The 24666-nt window shown below is 40.3% G+C and overlaps 1 protein-coding gene across 1 annotated transcript in view; it reads left to right on the top strand.

The window, feature by feature from the left end:
* SWP (RNA polymerase II transcription mediator) overlaps positions 1-24666 on the top strand; it is a 69332-nt gene that overhangs the window by 30205 nt on the left and 14461 nt on the right. Inside the window, exons 2-3 of the mRNA XM_087682036.1 lie at positions 5577-6671; positions 6846-6940. Of these exons, the coding sequence (XP_087538162.1) occupies positions 5577-6671; positions 6846-6940 (1190 nt within the window). The remainder of the gene's footprint in view (positions 1-5576; positions 6672-6845; positions 6941-24666) is intronic.

Here is a 24666-nt window from a genome sequence, read left to right as displayed (position 1 = left end):
TCCATCAGTTGCTTTATTGTTTTATCAAATTTTAGGTTTTGATCTTTAAGAAGTTTGAGTGACACAAAGCAATGTGTGTTTCCGGAATCAATAAAAAAGTTTACAGTTTGTTTGCCAATTTTACCAAAAAATTTGATAATGAAAGCTCTAAGGTGTCGACTAGAAGAAATCATGTATATGATAGGCAAATTTAGACACTTACCTTCTTCATCTGCTTCCTCGATTGTCATGTCCGTCTCACTTTTCTTAGCTTGCAATGAAGTGTTCACCCCCTTATTTGGACATTTGAAAGTACAATGGCCTTACTCCTCGCAGCAATTCATTGTCCCAATCTTCTTACTTGTCCAAGGAATTCTGGATCTTGTTGCCATCGAAGAGGCTGTCTCTTCTTTTGATTGTTATTGTTGGAGATATTCTGATTTTGGATTGATACTTTTTGAGAACCTTGTATAGGCCCTCTTTGCATAGTATTCTGGCTTCTATTGTTATTGAAATTCTAGCTTGGTTTATTCTTTGAGATAGTAGAATATGAACTTTGTGAATGATGATCCGTGGAAATAATTCGCGGACTAGAGAAGTTTACTGCTTTTCTTTTGTTGTATTTTTGCATCTTTTTATAATTCTCTGCCTTTGATTAAGAAAATCATTACATCTTGATCCCTGACTTAATATCTCAAGTCATTCTTCAGTCCTTTAATGAACTTACTTTTCAAGGCATCTCCAGTCACTTCAGGAGCATACTTATAGAGTTGTAAGAATTTTTCTTTATAGTCATTGACAGATTGATCATGCTTATCCTTTTCAAATTGCTTGAAATTATAGAATTTTATCTTCTTTTCCATATTGTAGTGAGGAGAACAATACCTCTTGTTTGCTTGCATACGAAACTCCTCCCATGTGATAGGGCCAACTTGAGTTCTAGTTTGCATATAGGACTTCCACCATAGCTTTGCTACATTGCATAGTTGCAGAATCGCAATCTTAGCTTTCGATTCTTTAAAAAATTCCCGCAATGCGAAGAAATCTTCAAGCTCTTTAAGCCATGCTTCTAGATCTTCTCCTGTCTTCTTTTTGCCTTCAAACTCATTTAGTTTTATCTTCTTAAATACTTACTTAATAGTAGATTCTCCAACATCATATTCATAAGATCTTTTTCTTCTCTTCGCTTGCTGTTTGATGTTGAGGCGGCTCTCCAGTTGATCCGCCAATGCTAGTTGTATTTACTTCACCTCCTAGATCCACAACGATCTATGGTGTCTTTGCAGCTTATTTACCGGCTTATTCTTTTCTCAAGTCAGCAAGAAGATGTTGAATGAGTTCTTCTTGCTCCTTGACATTTTGCTCCAAGCTTTCCATTTTCACGAATCAAAACTGCTTTGATGCCACTTATAGCACGACTAGTCACAATTTGATAAAAATCATTACAATTTTCGATAGAGAGACGCAAGTAAAAAGATAGAAAGAGAAATCTGTATTATAGTTTGAAGAAAAATTAGAAGTAGTAGATAGCATAATTAGAAATTGCACTCCAATACGGTTCTTGAATCCTTGGACTGAGCTGATTTCAAATTGCAATCTCACTCTCACTCACAATCTCGATTGCAAACTCAATTACATTCATAGTCTCACGAATTTTGAAAGAAGGAGATGATAAAGATATTTGTTCATTCAACTTTTGTGCCAAAACGGCTTAATGCGTCTAGAATAGGCTATTCCAAGAATGGCGCGTTTTCCAAGAAAAGCGCATGTCAAAATTTACGCAATCCTCCCAAATCATCACTTGTACGCAAACTTGCCAAAAACAAAAAGAAAGCACAAAAAACATGATACATTAAAAAAAAAGTGTTGAAAAATTTTTATTTTTCATTTTCGAAGGCTCATATCTCCAAAATGGTGAATAATTGGGCCGAGCCCATGAGACAACAAAATATTCTCCTCAATCTCCTCTTCAAACTCCGTGAGAGGAACTTTGACCAATTCTGCTTCGTTTGATCACAAATCAGCTTCTAAAACATGTCTTATGCCTAAGTTGGAAAAATTTTGACCAAAAAGTTGCCATCACTAAAATTTGTCAAAACACTTGAAATGATGTAAAAATCATTTCCAAACACTATGTATACATACGTTAGAAAAAAGTTCAATGTGACTTTATTATGGCATACCACAAGATGTGTTGATGGATGCTTGAAAGGAGTCGCCTACACTTGGATGATGTCGCCTAGCCTCTTGATAATGTTGCGATCCGTTAGATGTTGACACCTAGCTATCAAATGATGTTGTCCACACATAGAAGTTGGCATTTGCAGCAAACACAAGGATGGATACCCGTGTTTTGGATGTGGATGGTCTCCTTTGCAAGAATCAGAACCTTTGTGTCTCTCAGACAATGATACCATTGTGAAATTACGCGGGATCTAGAGCATGGCTATGGCGGCTTGTAAGCATAGACTAAACTCATGATGACATTGATTGAAGACCACAACTGTTACACAAGTGAATTAGGTTCCAAGATGGAAGCTTGAACTCATAAACACAATCTTGTGTAGGACTGACAAGTACAAGACTGACACTAACTGATAAAGAAAAGCATCATCATGTATTCATTCATCTATCAAAAGTAGTAGTCAAGTACAATGCTTTATAGTTGTTGGATGGGTACGGTTTTCCCTTTCTGTGCATATGGGATTCTTGCAGCCTGCATGTCTTCATTTCAAATTGCCTCATACAAAGAGGCTACATTAGGTGTGATTGCTAATATCTCAACACCCCTTCTCAATCACAACCAGAAAGTAGGCTTTAGTGAAAGTAACACTTGCAAAATGTGGGCACACCATAAACATGGCAAAACACCAGAGGCTGTCGCAGAAAAGGTCAAGTGTGTGTACCACAAACATGATGGACATCCAGAGGTTGTAGCAGGGGCCTTACAGAGGCTGTAGTACAAGGCTACATGAAGAGTTTTACAAGCTTATGATAAAGACATTTGGGCTAGACATTACAGGGCTAAAAAAGCCAATAAAAAAATAGGATCAAGGACCGTGAGGCCCTTGCAGTTTTAGCATTTCTTTTGACATAGATCTTCGATTCATTGCAGTTCTTCTTGTCTAACTTCCTGTACTTGTACTTCACTTTGTTTGCCACTTCAAAGGCTTCATGATTTTTCTGCTTCTTCTTCTTATTCTTATTCATTTGGTTCTCTTGATCTGCTTTTTCATTGACTTTGCTTGCAATAGTTGCATCAGTCTTTATGTCCATGTTCCCCTTAAGCAAAGGTATCATTGTCTTTGAGGCAGCAGAAATGTCTTCAAAATCTTCAAATAAATTCATCGATTGCTCTTCAAAACAAGTAAATCCATCCATCTTTGCAAGCGGAATAAACATGTCTTCCATGTAGTTGAATTGAGCAACAAGAGTAATGTTACTCTTCATGAGAAGCATCTTCATAAAAGACTTGATTTTGGTCATTCCCATGATGGAAATCAGCTTCAAATGACTGAGAATAACCAGCAATGAGTTGATCTTTGTATGTGTCAAAAGACACAAGTAATGGCAGTGAAGTATCAAAAGATACTAGTTTGAAATTTGATGTTTGTTGCTTGAGTTTGACTTGATGATCTTCAAAAACTCTTCATACCTTCCCCTCCTTGTTGATTTGATGGTTGAATACTTGCTGAAAACTTTAGATTAGAGTGGCCTTGGCTTGGTTTAAGTGGCAAGAGAGAGAAAATGAAGGAAAAGTGAGCTTGAAGGTAAGTGGCTATGGTTGTCCTGTCAAAACAAGGACCAGCGACTAGTAAATGAGTTCCCATCAACTCCTTAGGTCGAATTTGCTCAAACCCTTTAAGATGGAGGACCCTCACTAATGGGCCTAACTCCCCCTAAGAGGGTTTGTACTCGTTTTGCCCGAGTTGAGAGATCTAAGCTTTCAAAGTGGTCGCTATCAAAACTGCGCCCAGATTTGGGAAAATGCAAATGCCGGGCATGGTGTGCATTGATCTCCTTGATTTTTGTGGCAAAAAGTTGTGCCTTGACCTGAAGAACAACTCTGAGAAGAAAGCTCGAAGAGAGATGGCTTGGTTGATGAGATATGGCTACTCCAACAGAGGTAGGCAGGTGCTGTCCATAGACACAGATATGGCAGCGACTCTGAAAAGAGGCAATGCTGAAGCTATAGTTGCCCAATCTCAATGATTGAGGTGCCAGGGAGGAGCTTTGGAAGTAGAGAATCACTTCTCTAGAAGGAAGCTCAGAGACATTTGGCTTGTGGAGAGAGATATGAAAGCTTCAAGCTGACAGGGTGCTGCTGGCTATGGCTGCCATGGAAGCTTCATTGAAGGTAGGGATGCAAATGAAGTTGGAGATAGGGTCCAATACTCAAACTGAGCTGAGCAGAGATGGAAAGGAGTTGAGAGGAGTGAAAGGAGAGTTGGGCCATGCTCAGCTGAGCTCTGATACCATGTTAAAATACGCGGGATCTAGAGCATGACTATGGCGGCTTGTAAGCATAGACTAAACTCATGATGACATTGGTTGAAGACCACTACTCTTACACAAGTGAATTAGGTTTCAAGATGGAAGCTTGGACTCATAAACACAATCTTGTGTAGGATTGACAAGTACAAGATTGACACTAACTGATAAAGAAAAGCATCATCATGTATTCATTTATCTATCAAAAGTGGTAGTCAAGTACAATGCTTTATAGTTGTTGGACGGGTACAGGTTTCCCTTTTTGCGCATATGCTATTCCTGCAGCCTGCATGTCTTCATCCCAAACTGCCTCATACAAAGAGGCTACATTAGGTGTGATTGCTAATATCTCAACAACCATGCTTTGATACCATGTGATAGTGCATAATGGAAAGGAACGGAAACACAAAGACAAAGGAACAGAGAGCAACTATAAGAAAAGAAAAATGAAATCTGCACTGAATAAGGAAGAATGTTGATACAAATGGAAAGAAAAAGGAGATTGATTTGACCTAGAACTGCACACAAGAAGCCACCAACTGAAGGAAATGCACCTAAGCCTGCTAGATCTCCTATGTCTCTGTTAGACTCTAATAGGAGCTCACAACCAGGAGATGACAAACTGACATGACTAAAATAGGCAGGCTAACAGTTTGGAGATGTGTCCCCCTTTTTGTTTTTGTTTTTGTTTTTTGTGTGGATAGTACAAGATTCCTTATAGATACATTTTGTACATGCTTGGTTTTGGAAACTTGTTCATGGGCCTTTCCCCCAAAAAAAAAAAAAAAAAAAAAAAACCCACCCACCAAACTAAAAAAAATCGCAGACAATTCTCCATTGGCTTACCCAAGCAAATTACTGTTACCATAATGAAGCAAGTTCTAGAGGTTCTTAATATTTGCTTTATCATTTATCATCTATTGTAAACACTTATACTTACTACAATGGCATAGTTTTATAGGAAGGTCTCTATATTTGTTCAAAAAGAAGCGATGCCTTTAACATCATCTTCTTTTACTTCAGCAGCAGGATATTGTACTTTTTAACAGCTCGCTCTCTCCTATGAATGGAAGAGTTACATTAATTTCTATTCTTGTGTGTCTCAGATGCCATTGGTGGAATGCTGTCAGCAGCTTGTGGGAACACTCTCTAATCATGACACAAGCTTCATCCAGGCAGCAGATTCACTTTTTTTCCTTCATGAGGGATTGCAGCAAGCCCGTGCTCCCATGTATGACATTCCTTCAGCTGTGGAAGTACTGCTCACAGGTAGTTACAGGCGTCTACCCAAATGTATTGAGGATCTTGGAATGCAACCAATGCTGGTTGGTGATGAGAAAGAATCTACACTGCAAAAATTGGATACATTGTTGCGTTCACGTCTGCTTGACATCCCCCTTCCAAGGGAGATGTCCGCAGTCCACATTGCCAATGGGAGAGTCACCTTGCGTGTGAATGAGGAGTTTGAGGCCCATCTTACACTTGGGTACAGAGGTAATCCATCCTTGTGGAGAGTTCTGCACTTGGAAATCCTTGTGGGTGAAGGTAGTGGCAGGTTGAAGCTTACTGGTTCACAGGAGTTGGCCCTTCGTGATGATCTGGAGCGTCGGATGGCTGCTTTAGAAGATCCATTTCAGATTCTATTCTCAGTCTTACATGAGTTTTGCACAGCATGGGTCATGGATACGATTATTAGACAAGTCCGATCCTTGAGACAAGGGCGATGGAGGGATGCAATCAGGTTTGAGATCATTCAAGAAGGGTCCAGCAGCAGCTTAGGCCAGAGTACAGGTCAGGTGCAGGGCATTGCTCTTGATGGAGAGACAGATATTGGCAGTGGAAAACCATCCAGCTCACCAGCTTTAAAGATCACTTACTGGTTGGATCTATGCAAAGGAAACGATTTGGCATCTTTGCCAGCTCTGAGAATAGAACAAGGGGCAGATCATAATGTAGCTTGCTCTCATGTTCCTTCTGTAATTGACCCAGTTAGCAATCTTGATGCCCAATTTCAAATTCATCTAGATTCTGTTGATGTTGAAAGGCTTCTATTGAGTGCCATACAGTGCAACATACATACTCGGCTTCGTGAGGTAGAACGTTGCCTGAAAAGTAACAGTCAACTTTACAGAGTGGATACCGATGTGGTCTTGCGAACTGTCAAAAGTGAGGGGAACAAATCAGAGAAAACCCTCATTGAAGTATGTGCTCCCAAAGAATGGAATTTGCCCTCATTGTAGTTATCAAATACCTGCCTGGAAAATTTATAAAAAGACAAGTTGCTTTCTTTCCTTTGGCTGTTAGCTTGTAGGTGTTCTGATCATCTTCATGCAGCTTGAATGACTGATGATAAGAACTTGTGGTACTGATTTCAGGAAAGTGGAATGGTTGATAGTGGGGAAGTTGGTGAAGAAGTGCTTTGTGTTCGAGCATATGGAAAGAGCTATCTAGCTCTTGGCATGAACATTAGGTAAGCTGTTGGGAAAACTGCTATGCTGTTCTCTTTCTGCTAGTTTTTTGGTTGTTTTGCTTTTGTCATGATTTTGTATTGTTAGAGTTGTTCCAGAAGTGCCTAGAACTTGGTAATCTAAAGTTATGTTGGTATTGTGTGAAGACTACAATGATTTTGGTAACTTGACATGCAATGGACTGCTGAACATGCAGGCAACCATTGTAAAGAGACCTAGCCATTAAGCCACAGTATTCCCTGATTACTGCAAAGAGATTACTTCAACAATGTCCAAGCACACCTACCATGGATTGTAACTGTACCAATCACAACACAAATCACCCCCTTCCCATATGCAAGTTAACACTGAGCTGATGGCTATTGAGCAAGTGAATGCCGGGAGTATGCACAGTTGGTTTCACACATGCACATTGACATTCTTTCAATTTGCATGTGAGAAATGATTGATTGAAAACAGGAACTGTCCTACGTGTAGGCTGGGCAGGTTTCATACTATGTTGAGGTCTGGGATGCCTGGATTGGCCAAGCTGGACCACTCAGTCTATCACAACCCCTCATGTAGGTATGAGCTGTGACTGTGGTTGTATCAAAGTCTCCTCAATGCCCCCACCAGGTGCAGAGTGGGACTGGGACTGCTCTGGGATCCTTTGGACACTTGTAAAGAAATCTGTAAGCTGCCTTTGGGTAGGCGTATGGCAGCTAATGCTCTGCCCCTGAGTAGCATGTCTCTAAACTGCCTTATCTCTAGGAGAAAAAGGCCCAAACATTGCTGGTCAGTACAATCCATGGTCCTTGATAGTGGTCCAAACCCATCTATGAATAGACAATGAAATTGGCTGGGCAGTGGCAAATATAGTGCTCCTCAGTCTCTAGCTCTAGTTGACATCTGACATGTCCTTCTTTGGGATATTTGCCAGTTCCAATCTCTAACCTGTGTGAGGAGGTGTGCAGCTGGCCGATAGCACATTTGACTATGGGATAGGTGGCTGTCCATATATCCTGGGTGGACTAAAAAGCCATCCTCTGCAGTATGAAGAAGATACTTTTGATAGAAAGCCATCTTCATTCCTAGTTCTTGTACTGGTGCTATCCATGTCCTCTTGACATCTAAGTGAGTGAGGTCTATTTTGATGACTTTGCTGATCTCTGAGTGACATAGAGGAACGGAGGGTGCATCAAGGGTACTGAAAGGGGGGCAATCTATCCATGTTGAAACCATGTAGCAAACGAGGTGGACATCTGCACATACCAACATGAGGTGTCTCCCTCTCCAGCTAGGTGTCGAGAGGACTCGAGGGCTAGTTGTGCATGTGTGTGTCTGGGTAAATCCCATAAGCTATGTAGAAATGGTACTGATTAAGGGCCTCCACAACTATCAATGTAGCCCCTAGCTTGCAAAAATAGTGGCCCAGGGGTAATGTTGTTGCTGCCTTTCCATTTGTCATTTGCCTTGTATGCCCTCCCAACTGATCAAACATTCTAGTTGCATACCTGGCTGTAACCAGCCTTCCTTCGCGGATAGGGTGGTAATTCTTTATCAAGCACTTAATTACATTAGTCAAAAAATGAGCACAAATGGAAATGCACACTTTACCTTAATAATCTTGGATAGTAGACACCTTGTTGGCCCCAAAATTGACGCCCCTCTCAGTATTTCTTTAATTGTATTGACTAATGGATTGGGTACAAGTTGAGATTCCACAATCTCCTTGGCTAATCCAAAAGCCCCTTGCTGTAGATGCAATTAGCAAACAGATTGGGCAAATTGCCCCTTGAATTTTACCTAGGACTTTTGCTCTAAGAGAACCCCAACAGACCAAATGTTACCCCAAATTCACAAAGGACAGGTTGGCATCCAAGTTCCCTGATAATTCCACAAATTTCAGGTGTTGAATTCAATGTATGATGCCTTCTATTGATGGCACAGGTCCCGAGGTGGTTGCTAAACCTGAATTTCTGCAAAAATTTAGGGTTTACAGCATAATCCTTTCTGTTGTCAATTACCAAATCTGGCTGAGATTTGCTCCAAATGGCTGAGATAAGCCGAGATTTCTTGAGAATGGGTTGGAATAAGTGAGAGAATGCTAGAGAGAGAAAATTCAGAGATTTCTTGTGGGAAATGGCTGAATTTTGCATGCAGCCTGTCAAGTTTTCCCTTGAGTTGCCACCTACTGGTAGAGAGGCCCAAAACTACTGTCGCCATCCTCAAGATGCTGTCACCTGATCCTGATGGTCCTTCTCTTGCTGGCGCTTGATCCCCTAGGGCCTCCGGTTGATGTCTCCTGCAGCAAATGACTGAAAACTAGTCTGAATTCTGATCTGTAGCACCTTCTCTCTCACACACACACACACACACACACACACACACACACACACACATACACACACAAAGTTGAAAAACTGATTTGAATGCCTCCAACAGCCCAAAAGATGTTTCTCAATTTGTGTGGGTATTTTTGCCAAGTGGCAGCCTTCTAAACCCAATTTTCAGCATTATTAAGCCATTAAATTAATTTTCAGAATTGAATAATTCTATAAATTAACTTCAGTCCTTCTAACCTTGCCCAAAATTAAATGTGCCCATCCATAATTGAATTGGCTAGGCCATTTGCAACTTGGAGTGGGCCACAACCTTTGTTGACCCTTAGAGTGGCATTAATCAACCAATTAATGCTGGTTTTTAGTATCACATTGACACTTATTGGCCAAACAATTATCTTAGGGTCAAAACTGACACCAAAGCCTAGCTGACATAACTTATCACAACTTTTGCCTTGGATATCCAATGCATCCTTTAGGTCCTTGGCTTGTTACCATGAAATAATTGCCATGTGCATCACATGTGCTAAATAACCTTGCACAACTGATTAGTAGCTTAATTAAATGTTATCAACAAGATTTAAGTATCTCAAAATTTCACGTCCTCATGAGAGATCGTCCCTGATTGCACTGCATTGTGCCAAAGGAAAAGTATATCGCATTGAAATTTTCGTAAGGCATCACAATCACAACATTGGCTACTGTTGTCTAACCATGCCATATGTTCCAAACTTGCTGAAAATTTCCAGCCAGCATAAACTTCAGATAAAACTGAGAAACAGTCCAGAACTCTTGCTAAAAACCCATTGGATGCATTATTCTTCTGCTGCAAAGCATCAATGGAGATGTAATTTTAGTAAACCTGCGTACATACTTTTCGTAGTAAGAATATAAATCCAAGAAGCTGTGGATCTCATGCACATTTTCCAAAGGTGGCTATGAATGTATTGCCTCAACCTTAGCAAGGTCCATGTGAATACCATCAGCCAATACAATGTGCCCCAAGAAGTGGATTTTATATAAAAAGAATTCACTTTTCTTATCATTAATAATCAGCCTATGCTTACACAACTTATTGAACACAACGCTCGAATGTCTTCTATGCTTTGCCTCATTCTTTAAATAGACAATCGTGTCATCAAAGAAAGTGTTCACAAATGTCCTATGTGGCCTGAAGATGAGATCCATTATCTGATTGAAAGTGACAGGAGTATTTGTAAGCCAAAAAGGTACGACAAAAAACTCATATGATCCAAAAGATGACTTGAAAGTTATTTTAGGCACATCCTCCAGTCTAATGCGTATTTGATGATACTCACTTTTCAAATGTATATGGCAGAATATGGTTGCCATTTGCAATCTATCTATAACATAATCTTTGATTGATTCTTTATCATGATTTTGTTTAGCATGATAGTCAATGCACATATGTTATGAGTCCTCCTTTTTCTACACCAAAAGCACTGGAGAATAAAAAGGAGATGTGCTAGGTTGAATCAACCCTTTTTCTAATAGCTCACCCACTTGACTCATAATCTCCTTTTGTTGGGTTGTACTAACTCTGTAGGGTGGCTTATTAGGTGAGCTACTTATAGGGATAAGATCTATGCCATGATCTTCAGGTTTTTTAGGTGGTAGCTGCTTTGGAAGTGATTGATAGAAGCAATCATCATACATTTTCAGAAATGACAAGCAATCTTTCTCTAACTTAGAGATATTTTCAATATTCTCACTATCATACTTATCCTTAGTAAAAACCAAATACGCTGAATGATTTTTTATTACTTGAGAAATGATAGTTGCAGATGCAATAGGGATAGATTCCCCTTTCAACTTTACATCAAGTGTTAGTGTCTTTCTCTTATGTTCAATAGTGATTGCTTTTGCATGTGAATCAATTACTGCATGTATACGGTGACACCATGGTATACCAAGCAACACATCAGAGTCCTCAAGTGGAGTAATGAATGTAGTGACGGGTTAGACACGAAGATCGAGACATGAGGAGTTCCTTAGGCGCGAAGAGACAGAGAGAGTGGGAGAGAGCAAAGCAGAGTGTGTACACGATTTTAGGTACAATGACGAGTATGTATTTTAGGTTTTTAGATAGATATATATGTGTAAGTATAAGTGCTAAGGGTGTATTCACACTCCAGCACATTTAAAGGCATGAGGGCCTTTATTCCCAACAACCTCCCACCTAAAGGCAATGTGTCTTAAAAGGAGAAAAGAATCAGCTAAGTCTAGGTATGTACAAAGCTGAAATACATATATCTATCCAACTCCCATCATTTGTCGGCAATGAGCAAATCGCTCTGCTGGAAGACCCTTCGTGAGAAGGTCTGCAGGATTATTATCAGTGTGCACTTTGACAAGCTCAATGCTCTTGTTGTCAAGTACATCTCTAATGAAGTGGTACTTCACTTATATGTGCTTTGTCTTTGCATAAAAGACAAGATTCCGTGCTAGCATGATAGCACTTTGACTATTACAATGAAGAATAGGTAACTCTGTGATGCCAAGCTCTCCCACTAAACGTGAAAGCCATAAAGCCTCCTTGCATGCCTCAGTGGCAGTCACATACTCTGCCTCTATAGTAGACAATGCAACACATTTTTGTAGCCCGGAGATTCAAGAGACTGCTTCTCTTGTGAAAGTAAACATATATTCAAAAGTGGACTTTCTGTAATTCGCATGATGAGCATAGTCTGCATCCGTAAAGCCAACAACAGATACCTTTTGCTTTTCAAAGCAGATGCACAACTCCTTTGTGCCTTTGAGGTATCTCATAATACCTTTCACTGCATCCCAATGCTTCTTGCTAGGGTTTGCCATGTATCTGCTAACCACTCCCATTGCAAATGCAATGTCAGGACGTGTTGTAACCATAGCATACATCAAACTGCCAACAGCTGAAGCATATGGTAACTTGGCCATTTTAGCCTTCTCATTATCAGATGTAGGACTGTCCTCTGCACTGAATTTCACATATGGAGGTAATGGAATCCCAATTGTTTGCCCCCCTTCCCTTCATATTGAAACGATACAAAACCTTGGAGATATACTCTTGCTGAGATAGATAGAGTAAGCCTTTTGATCTATCTCTGAGTATTCGCATGCCAAGAATGTGATTTGCATCACCAAGATCCTTCATGTCAAAGCTGCCTTGAAGATTTTGCTTCAATGAATCCAGTGCATGAGTATCCCTGTTAGCAATCAGCATGTCATCAACATACAAAACCAAGATAATCAGGCTCCCATCTGCTGCCTTCTTAGTGTACAAGCAGTGATCCACTTGACTTCTATGGAAACCTTGAGATTGCATAAATGTACCAAACTTATGATACCATTCTCTTGGTGCTCGTTTCAGCCCATACAAACTTCTTTTGAGTTTACATATCCTCTTCTCTTTCCCTTTTTCCACAAACCCTTCAAGCTGCTGCATATATATGTCTTCATGCAGATCACCATGTAAAAACGTAGTCTTTATATCCATGTGTATGAGCTCCATATCTTTAGCTATAACCAAGCCCAAAATGATTCTCAATATAGTCATCTTGACTTTAGGAGAGAAAATCTCATCAAAGTCAATTCCATCCTCTTGCTTGTATCCCTTCGCAACCAATCTTGCTTTGTACTTTGGTGAGGAACCAAAAGTGACCATCTTGTAAATCCATTTGCATGGAAGGGTTTTTGGCCCTTTAGGCAACTATACCAGGTCTCAAGTGCCATTTTTTTTCAAGAGATTCCATCTCTGACAGTATGGCTTTATACAATTTCTTGCTGTCCTATTTGTCCATTGCTTCGTTGAAGCAAGACAGTTCACCACAGTCTATCAACATGACATAATCAGCCATATTATTTGCACCAGGAATGAATCTATTAGGTTGTCTAGTAACCCTAGACGATTTGCTAACCCAATGATCATTGTTTGTTGGTGGTTGAGCATTTTCAGCTTGCTGTCCTGGCATTTCAGCCTGCAAATTAGCATTAACAGCTTGCTGTCCTGGCTGTTCCTGCACATGTAGTGGCTCATTATCATGGGCAATAGTTGGCTGATTATTTCCAGCACTATTTTCTGCATTTACAAGTTCATTTATAGTAGATATACAACGGGCACATTTTGCTGTCCAAAAGGTATTTCTTATCGGAATTCAACCCTACGGACTTCCTCAGTCTTTTCAGGCTGTTTATATATGTGATCTTCCTGGAAAATAACATTATTGCTGCATACTACTTTCCTTTTCTCGGGATCCCACAGTCTATACCCCATTTCATTCTCTTGGTGCTCGTTTCAGCCCATACAAACTTCTTTTGAGTTTACATATCCTCTTCTCTTTCCCTTTTTCCACAAACCCTTCAAGCTGCTGCATATATATGTCTTCATGCAGATCACCATGTAAAAACGTAGTCTTTATATCCATGTGTATGAGCTCCATATCTTTAGCTATAACCAAGCCCAAAATGATTCTCAATATAGTCATCTTGACTTTAGGAGAGAAAATCTCATCAAAGTCAATTCCATCCTCTTGCTTGTATCCCTTCGCAACCAATCTTGCTTTGTACTTTGGTGAGGAACCAAAAGTGACCATCTTGTAAATCCATTTGCATGGAAGGGTTTTTGGCCCTTTAGGCAACTATACCAGGTCTCAAGTGCCATTTTTTTTCAAGAGATTCCATCTCTGACAGTATGGCTTTATACAATTTCTTGCTGTCCTATTTGTCCATTGCTTCGTTGAAGCAAGACAGTTCACCACAGTCTATCAACATGACATAATCAGCCATATTATTTGCACCAGGAATGAATCTATCAGGTTGTCTAGTAACCCTAGACGATTTGCTAACCCAATGATCATTGTTTGTTGGTGGTTGAGCATTTTCAGCTTGCTGTCCTGGCATTTCAGCCTGCAAATTAGCATTAACAGCTTGCTGTCCTGGCTGTTCCTGCACATGTAGTGGCTCATTATCATGGGCAATAGTTGGCTGATTATTTCCAGCACTATTTTCTGCATTTACAAGTTCATTTATAGTAGATATACAACGGGCACATTTTGCTGTCCAAAAGGTATTTCTTATCGGAATTCAACCCTACGGACTTCCTCAGTCTTTTCAGGCTGTTTATATATGTGATCTTCCTGGAAAATAACATTATTGCTGCATACTACTTTCCTTTTCTCGGGATCCCACAGTCTATACCCCATTTCACCCCCGTTACCATATCTTAGGAAAATGCATTTACAGGACTTTGGCTCAATTTTGTTGCGTTTTTCTTTACGAATGTGCACAAAAGCCTCGCAACCAAACACTTTCAGGTGAGCATATAAAGGTGGCTTGCCCGACCACACTTCTTGGGGAACTCCCCCTCTCAAAGACTTGTTCGGTGACCAATTAATTAAGTGAACGAGTGTTATAATAGCCTGTGTCCAAAAACCATGGGGTAATGCAATATGAGACAGCATCGTACAGACCTTATCCTGTATGGTTCAATTCATACGCTCTGCAACTTCATTTTGGGGTGGATGATGAGGAGCCGTGAGCTCCCTCTTTATCCCTTTGGTGTCACAAAATGCCTGAAAGGCCTTGGACACATATTCCCCACCATTATCAGAGCGAAGATACTTGAGTGTCTTATCAGTTTGATTTTCAACCAATGCCAATAATTTTTTGAACTTGTCAAGCAATTCATCCTTGCTATGAATAAGATAAACTCATACATTTCGTGTAGCGTTGTCGACAAAGGTGACAAAATATTTCTTTTTCCCTAAACATAATCCTGGCATCTGACATACATCTGAATGTACTTACTCTAGAGGAGAAGATTTCAAAGAAAGAGACTTTTTGTGAGACGTCTGTGTATGTTTATCATAAATACAATGATCACAATGCTCAAAATCAGCATAACGAAAACAAGGCAAGTAACCCAAATGAGAAAGCACTTTCATTCCTGTTTGACTCATGTGTCCCAACCGGCCATGCCACAAAGAAACTCTTGGCTGCTTAGTCACGGCAATAACATGATCACTGACACTAGATACATGGAGAGGATACAAAATATCACTTTTACAACCTCAAGTAATCGCTCCAGATCCCTTACAGATCTTCCATTTTCCATCACCAAAGGTGGTATGAAAACCATTATCATCTAGCTGCCTTGTGCTAATCAAGCTCTTCTTGAGCCGAGGTATATACTGTACATGCTGAAGTGTGAAGACAGAACCATGCTCAAACTGTAACTGCACACTGCCAATACCTGCAATGCCACATGCATAGTTGTCCCCAAGATGGATAACACCATGTCGACCCCCTGTATAGGTAGAGAATCACTCTCGATGAGGGGTGATATGGAAGGAAGCACCTGAATCGAGAATCTAGGTATGCATGTGATCATCTATATCTGCAAGTAAAGCATACGCACCAAAGTGTGAAGAGACTAAAAGTACATCATTCCCACTGTCCTCATTGTCATGAGTGACTACATTCACCTCTTCAATTTTGACACTGCTCTTCTTGGGTTGACCTTCTTTCTTCTCTTCTTTGCTATCATCTATCTTCTTGCCTTTTCCTTTGAAACCAGCCTTTCTTTTCGGATAGGGTGGTTTAACCTGATTAAGCACTTAATTACAGCAATCAGAAAATGAACATAAACTGAAATGCTCACTTTACCTTCATAAACTTGGACAGTGGACACCCTGTTGACCCCAAAACTGGCGCCCCTTTCGGTATTTCTTTAATTTCAATTGCTAATGGATAAATTACAAGCCGAGATTTCACGATCTCCTTGGCTGATTCAAAAGCCCCTTGCTGTTTCAATAATCAGCAAAGTATTCGGGCAAATTGCCCCTTGATTTTCACCTAGGACTTGCTCCAATGGAACCTCAACTGATCAAATGCTATCCCAAATTCACAATAGATGGGCTGGCATCTGAAATTCTCACAATTCCACGAATTTCCGGTGCTGATTTCAGTGTACAATGCCTTTAACTGATGGCACGGGTTCCAAGGTGGTTGCTAAACCCTAATTACTACTGTAAGTTAGGGTTTACAGCAGTAAACTCTCTGTTGTCCACCAAATTTGGCTGTACTCTGCTACCAATGGCTGAGAATTATTGAGAATGCTTGAGCATAGACTAGAGGAGATGAGAGAATGCTGTAGAGAGAGAAAATTCTGAGATTTGTTGCGAAGAATTGATTTCCCATGAAATAACTGCCATGTGCATCACATGTGCTAAACAACCTTGCACATTTGATTAATAACTTAATCAAATGTTACTAGCAAGATTAAAGTATCTCAAAATTTCACGTCCCTGTGACATCCTTTCTCTTTTTTCCATTTGTAGCAGTCACATTTAAAGTGACCCTTCTTGCCACAATGATGGCATTCAACATTTTGCCACGTGATTTATTGCATCCCTTGCTATCAGATTTGCCTTTCTGCTGTGATCTGCCCCTAGTATGCAAAGCACTAGAAGACTAACTGGATGCATTGTTCTGCCGATTCATTTCTTCCATAAGTAGAGCACTTTCTACATCAGCATACAAAAGAATCGCATTGGAATTGCTCATAGCAGTCCCAAATGTATCCCAACTCTCTAGAAGAGTGCAAAGCAACAACGTAGCCCTAAATTCTTCATCAATCAAGAACTTCAAGGCAACCAGCTGGCTGAAAATAGAGTTAAACTCACTCAAGTGCGTAGACATTGCTGTACCCTCTTTCATATGCAAATCCATAAGCTTTTTTAGCCAATACACTTTGCTTGCAGCACTCTTCTGTGTATACAGTTCTTCCAGTCAAGTCCATATAGCATATGCAAAATCCAAACCTTCAATGTTAAACAACAAGGCATCAGAAATTGATAGCTCGATGGTTGAGTGTGCAAGCTCATTTAACTCATCCTAATCTTCCAGTTCCATGTCCGCGGGCTTTGCGCCTTTGGTTTTAATCGGCTTTGCCTGCTTCTTTTGCAACAGGATATTGTAACACTGTTTTTGCCAAGCTGCAAAGTTATGTGCTCCTTCAAGCTTCTTTATGTGCATGAGATTATTGCTGTCACTGCTACCAGCCATGATTTTCAGCCCAAATGTGATAAAAAAATCAGCAAATGCAGGCCCAAACTGTCACCAAGTGACCAAGGTACAAACAAATACCAACCAGCAATAAATGACCATGTAGAATCACAGATTTCAGATCTGTAATTAAATTTTCAGAAGCACCAAACCATGTGCTACAGCATTCCACCATTGATTACAGCTGTTCCAAGGGCATATGCATCACATTACATGAGAAATTCCAAATTTTAGCTGCAATTTCTGTTGTACTTTTAGCCATAGGCATAAAATTTGACACGAACGGTCAAAAGCCCCAAATTTTTTTGTGCTCAAAGCATCAACCACACATTTGCATTTTTTCTGTCATGCACAGAGCAGGTAAACTTTACCAAAATAGAGAAATTTCAGCTAAACCTCCAAATTTTGAAGTGTTGGATGCCCAAATTACATGGAATTAACCATGTATATAAAATGACCAAATGGTGCACAAATTTTTCCCAAACTGCAAAAGCCCCAAATTGCACGGGGTCCAATGTGCATCAATGTCGAGAAATTGGGTAAATTTCAGCCCAATTTGTGCATGCACATGAAAAGCCCCAAATGTCGGAGGCAAAATGCCACAAATTTCTGCAATTTTTGAGATAGATATCACTGTTGCATCTTGCTCGCACCAAATATGGACAAATCCCCAAATTTTCCAAGTCCTACGTGTACTAATTTTAGTGAAATTGAAAGAATTTCACTAAAATGTGAAAAGCCCCAAAATTCCCGGGCAAAGTGCACTGACTTTACAGTTTCAGAGTCAAATTGTCCAGTTCTGCATTAGGATCCCCAAATTTGGGAAAAGCCCCAAATTTCTGGGCTTGAATTGCACGGAAATTTCCGTTGTACCTCCACACGTGAACCCTCAGTAGGGGAACTTCAAAAAAAGGAAATTTGAAGAAAAAAAATGTTGAATGATGAGTCAATGCACCCGCCGTGCAGGTTGCTGCCTGGTACCTGTTGTTGCGTTGCGTGTCGGCAGTCTCGCCAGCTAATCTGTCACGTGCGGAGGCCGCCGCCAGTGATTCTGTCGTGCAGCTCATTAGCTGTAAGTGCCCCGTCACGTGTCGATGGTTGTGCTTGCCTAGTCGCGACTGCTGGTTGTTGCCAGTCTAACAGTTGTCATGTGCAGCTCCCTCCAGTCTCGTCTCTGAGCCGTGCAGCGTCTGACGTCAGCATTGCCACGTTGCCACGCTACAGCTCTCTACTCTCCACGCTGGGGTCAGGCGCACTCTCTCCACGCTGGAGCCTTCTGTAGCTCACGACCTGCTCGAACTCCGAGAGGTACGAATGTCTCAACCGTAGCTCTAATACCAGTTTGTAATGACGGGTTAGGCATGAAGATCGAGACAGTAGGAGTTCCTTAGGCGCGAAGAGACAGAGAGAGTGGGAGAGAGCAAAGCAAAGAGTGTGCACGATTTTAGGTACATTGACGAGTGTGTACCTTTAGGTTTTTAGATAGATATATATGTGTTAGTACAAGTGCTAAGGTGTATTAACACTCGAGTATATTTAAAGGCACGAGGGCCTTTATTTCCAACAATGAAGAACTCTTCGTTGTCCACATATCCTTGTATATGCAACCAAAGCTTTTCAATGAGCAGTGTGATGGGCTTTGCATGGCCTTTACATGCCATTCAAACTTCCCCCATAGATCCCATCTCATTCTCTTTGATGTCTAGATGGGTTGCTTTGTCTATAGAGATGAAGTTGGCTCGTGCCCCATTATCAAAGAATATCAATGTGTGGATCTCTAATTTTGTTCCATGCTCTGCACAACTCACTAGCATCATTGTTGGGCTGATCACTAATAACATTGGGCACCAATCCCACCGATGTTTTGGGCTTGTTTCCCTTGGGATGTCCCTATTGGAATAGTCCCTTGTTATGTGATCCTCCTGTTGAGAAACTTCTTCAATTCACACACTTTATTTTAGGGTTTCACATTGATAGCCCCAAAAAGGGTTGATGTCCACATTTTGGCTACTTTTTCGGTGGGCACCCACCCAGTGGTGCACCACCCTAGACAACTTATGCCTATAAATAGACAATCACTTCATTCATTCTTCACCACCCCACTTCTCTTCAGTTATTCTTCACCACCACTTCCCTTCTCTCACCTGCTCCTTCCACTAGCATAATACCCCTTTAGGAGGACATTACAGTTTGTGGCTTGTGGCTGCCTTCACCCTTTCTTTTTTGCTTTAGGCGCCCTGCTTCATCATCATGCCTTGCGATTGGAGCATCTTTTACTTGGCGTCACCATCATTTGCTTGGCGCCAGCACCCTTCTCCTTCAGGCTCCACCTTCACCTACGTTTCTTAGTAGGGAGGTCTTATTCTTGCCTGGCGTCATCATCTCCAGTCTGGTGTCAGCATCCTGGCCTCTGGCAGTATTCTACCTCACCTAGCGTCAATGATTTTATCAGTCCTCTATTGCTGGATCTGCTGGGACTTGTGTTGTTGTAGCGTGGCTTCTTCTCCATCACTTGGCATCACTTGTCTGTTACAAAGGATGTTGGGACCTGCTTTTGTGTAGCCCAACTCATTATCATTTGACATTATCATTATCCACTTGGCGTCAGCATTTGGGCTGCTCTCCCTATGTTTGACAACTCTAACATCCTGGGATTTGCGTTTTGCTGCCCAGGTCACTCCTTGGCATCGAAGGACTGCGGTTTACTCCCTTGACAGCTAGTGATCATTTTCCATATCTTTGACAGCATCAGAGGATTGCGGTTCGCTCCCTTGACAGTTGTTCTTTACCTTCCAATGATTACCTTGATAGCCCATTTCCCGAAGGACTGCGTTTTGCTCTCTTCACTCTGCAGATTTTTTATAGATGTTGCCACTTGATTTGGACCAGAAGAGTGTAGTCATCTTTTGAGCTTCGGCTCCATTGTATTAGCTTTTCTTTTCATAGCATGATTCAATGCATCATCACCATCTTCTTATGTTTCTGAGTTTCTCTTTCCTCTTAGTGTTTGCCGTATACACTTTGTGTTACTCCCTGCAAACTTTGTTGTCTCTCTACACTGTCACTTGTTTTGACATCGCATTAGAGCATAATTGCTATTTTTGACACCTCCTATATGTGAAGTGCATGTCAATTATTTCACAATGTGGGACCTAGGACCTTGAGATATCAGGTGGTGTCAAAGGCAAAAGTTGTAATAAGTTATGTTGACGGGTACTAGGTGGTACTTGGTCTCAGATTTGGGCCTAGACCAATTTATTGGCCACTAATGTCGGTGGTGACATTAGAGACTAGGCATTAATTAATTAATTAATGCTAATCTAGAGGTCAATAATTGCTCAAGGACACTTGGGAGACAAATTAGCCTAGCCAATTTAATTATTGGCTGATGGAATTATTTTTCTAGGCACTAGAATAATTATTAAATTAATTTTCAAAAATAATCTTTTGAACATTAATTTAATAAGTTGGATAATGTTGGAAAATGGGATTAAAAGGATGCTACTTGGCAAAACTTGCCTATGCAAGTGGAAAAGATACCAAAGTATCATGGCTTGCCGTGTCATAGTATGCATGTCCGGTTGTCCAAAATCCATTGGATTGGCACTTCCATGTTGGCCTTGTATTTGCATTTCTTGCCTCATAGGTTGTTTTGCTTCATTGCCCTGTTTTGGGAGCTTCAAGTAAAGGCTTTGGCACTGCCTTTGGTGGATCTTGTTGTCTTGAAGGTGTAAAAGACAACTTCTTCTTCTTGCCCTTGCTATCCTTTGGAGCATTCAAATATTGGGTGAACCGAGGATCCTTTGCCAATTCACCAAAGAGATTTGTTGCTGTCCTAATCCAATTCTTGAATTGGTCATCAAATTCCTCTTCACTTTGCTGTCATTAGTCTCATTATGCCTTCAAGGCCATGTGTCTTGCCTAAAAACAACATTTTCAGCTTGTTGTCCATGGTATGAGCCTTGTTCAAGATTAGGCATTGCATTTCCTTCATTCCTATGTGAATGTCCATACTGAGAGGCATCATCACTATGCGATTCCATCTTGTTGTAATTTCTTAGCTGAGCACAAAAATTAGGACTAGCACAAAGCTTTGGCTTGCAATCAGGTGCCTCGAGCCCACCAAATCAAGGGATTGAGTGGTATCCCGGCAATGAAACCATGTAACCAACTTGCTTTCTTTGATAGGGTAAGTAATTCTTGATCAAGCACTTAATTACAACTATCCCGGCAATGAAACCATGTAACCAGCTTGCCTTCTTTGATAGGGTAAGTGATTCTTGATCAAGCACTTAATTACAATGATCAATAATTGTAGATCTCAGCTGTAGATGAGAGAAATTTTATATTGGAAATTGGATAGATCTTAACTATTACATGGATCCATGCAGAAGTTTGAGCTTCAATCTATATGGCTGAATCCTTAAAAAACGAACAAGAATTGCTGCCAAACAGCTTGTGGCTGATTCCAAGAGGGAGAGAGAGAGTTGAGAATGGCAAGATAAGACTTTCAAAACTTTCTCCCACATCTTTACTTTTTCAACCTGCCCCAACATGGCTTTTCCACACTTATAATCTAAAGTGGCTGCCCAAACTTAAGTTTGAGATCTTGCCGCTCAAATAGTGGCCATACTTTTGAATTAAGGTTTAAAAACCACATTGCTTGAGAGGTTTATATTTAAGCTCAGAAACTCATTGTTGTTCTGAGCCAATTCTCTCATCTTGCCCTTGCACCCCAAAGTTGTGAGTCTAGGCATTGCATATCCGATACCCATGTCCTTTATAGCTAGTGCAACGGTCACTATGCCTAGGCCCTACAGTTGGGGGCACTAGAATTGAAGTAGTCTCCGTTAATAATCTTATGTGAAGCTCAATCAAAATGTTGAAAGTTCTTTAACATTTCACATTGTAGTGATCATGAATTTGCAATTTGCCAATGATAGGTGTAATAGGTTTAACATTGGTAGGACCAGCCAATCGTACTTATAGACCCCATCTTCTTTGGATGAATGCTTAATTTATCGGCCGACTTTGGAGATATGAAGTTCACTAGTGCACCTTAGTCAAAGAAGATTAAGATTGTCTGATCTCTCACTTTGCCCCAAGCCTTGTGCAACTCAATAGCATCTCAGAGAGGCTTCTCATTGACTTTATTTGAAAGGAAACCAATCGCCTATTTCTTCTTCTTGGTTGCTGCTCATCTTACCATTGGCTGCCCGTTTTTTATTAAGACAGTCACTTACCATGTTACCCTGGCCTTTGCTCGATGTTGATTACAATATTCCATAGATTCTTTGCAACAAGAACATGTCGCAACATATAAGCTTATATAGGATAATTAGTGCATTGGAGCTTGTCGTTGGCACAAAGCATGCCCAATAAATAAAAAATGACTTGTATGTAGAAATGAAGAGAGAGAAAATAAATCCCAAAATGAAAAATTACCATACCATTGATAGAAATACTGCTAGCTGCTTTGTGGAAGACGAATAATATTTAAATATGCATGATTGCTGATGAGAGAGAAAAGTATGCTGAAAATAATAATTTTGAGGATATATAATATTACCTGATAAAGATGATGGTTAATAAAATGAATGGCAGCAAAAATTGAGAGTATTCACCCTAGAAATACACTCGAGAAATAGAAATTTGCTTCAATGTTGAGAAAAAAATAGGACAATAAGTCAAATAATGTAATTTTTGAACATGTTGAGGCCAAAGGAAGTGAATTGAGGCAAAATTCTAAATTTTGGGTGCCTTGGAGGTAAAAGTGGGCAAAAGTCCCCAATTTTGCCCAAAAATTGAATAGAAGTTTTAGAACTTTGATAAAATTTTTACTTGATGATACTTGATGTTGCACCAAATGCCAAATTAGGTCTCGAATTGGATGAATTCAACCAAAATTGATAAAAGCCGCCAAAATTTTTGACGAAATTGGAGGGACACAATGAAAAACCCCAAAATTGGCAATTAGCAATGACAAAGTTTGACAATTTAGTGAAATATTTTTAGGAATTGATGGAAAGTCCCAAAATTTTTGTGTGAATTGGGATAGAATTGGGAAAATTTGACAAAACCCCTAAATTTGCCCCAAATTGTGCTTGGAAGGGGCATGTGTATGAACATGGCCTTGGTATGCTGAAGACAATGGTTGTTCAGATGTTGAAAGATTGATGGCAAAGTATGGAGAAGTGCATGAACATGGCCTTGGTATGCAGAAGACAATGGTTGTTCAGATGTTGAAAGATTGATGACGAAGTATTGAGAAGGTGTTGGGGGACCCAAGTTGCAATAGGTCCACTAGAATAATTCTGTAATTGACATGATGAAATTGGGACAAGTGCGACAAGTTGTGAGGGGACCTTGGGCAAGTGGTGGACAGATTAGTCTTAGGGCATTGCTGATATGGTGATTTAAAAATTTTGAAGCTTTTAAATGTTAACTATTAAGATGGGCAATTGGCTTGTTTGATGTGGAAGCTAGGTGTTGAGCTACAGGTGACGAGTAGTTGATAGCCGCTTGTTGGAGTGATGAAAGTTGATGCAGTGGCAATGGCTTTGGGTACTAGCCAATCAAGGCGTGGCGCTCAATGACAATGGTTGCTTTGAAGGTGATTGTGAGCGAAGGCTATAGTGGAAGCCACTGTAATACCATTGTTGGCCCTCGTGAAGTGATTGTGCACAATCTATGTGTGTGTGTGTGTGTGTGAGAGAGAGAGAGAGAGAGAGAGAGAGAGAGAGAGAGAGAGAGAGAGAGAGAGAGAGAGAGAGAGAGAGAGAGAGAGAGAGAGAGAGAGAGAGAGAGAGAGAGAGAGAGAGAGAGAGAGAGAGAGATTTGGACTTTCTTGTTAAATATTTGGAGAATTGTGTCTGGTTCGTTATTACACCTCTCTGATTGGGTTTTTGGGAGTCCAGAATATCCCACCACACCATAGCAACATATAAAACATATGTTTCATTTTTCAGATTTTGGGGCTATTGGCATAATTGGGTCATCTGAATGTGTTCATCTTTGATTGAGCTGTAGGTGTTCAAGGACATATTGCCGAATTCAAGGGTTTCTTGTATTTGTAGTTAGATCTTAGCTGGTATGCTGATCTTCTCCCTTGGGAGGATTTACTTCCTTGGCATACAACAATCTTCTTTGTTCTATTGTTGTGACTTTGTATCTTTTTGTGCATGATGGCATAGAGCCATCTTGCACCTTGTAATCTTGTAATCTTTCGTGATTAATACAATTACCTATTACGAAAAAAAGAGAGAATGAATAATGTCACTCTTCTAGTGCTAGGGTCGCACAAAGTGTCATTTGATAGAAAAACCTAACCCTAAAATGACTTT

Source organism: Lygodium microphyllum, chromosome 7 (assembly GCF_053477565.2).
Source record: "Lygodium microphyllum isolate KBCC chromosome 7, Lygodium_microphyllum_v1.1.10, whole genome shotgun sequence".
NCBI lineage: Eukaryota > Viridiplantae > Streptophyta > Polypodiopsida > Schizaeales > Lygodiaceae > Lygodium > Lygodium microphyllum.
Note: the sequence above shows the minus strand (reverse complement) of the source record. Positions and strands in the feature narration are given on the sequence as shown.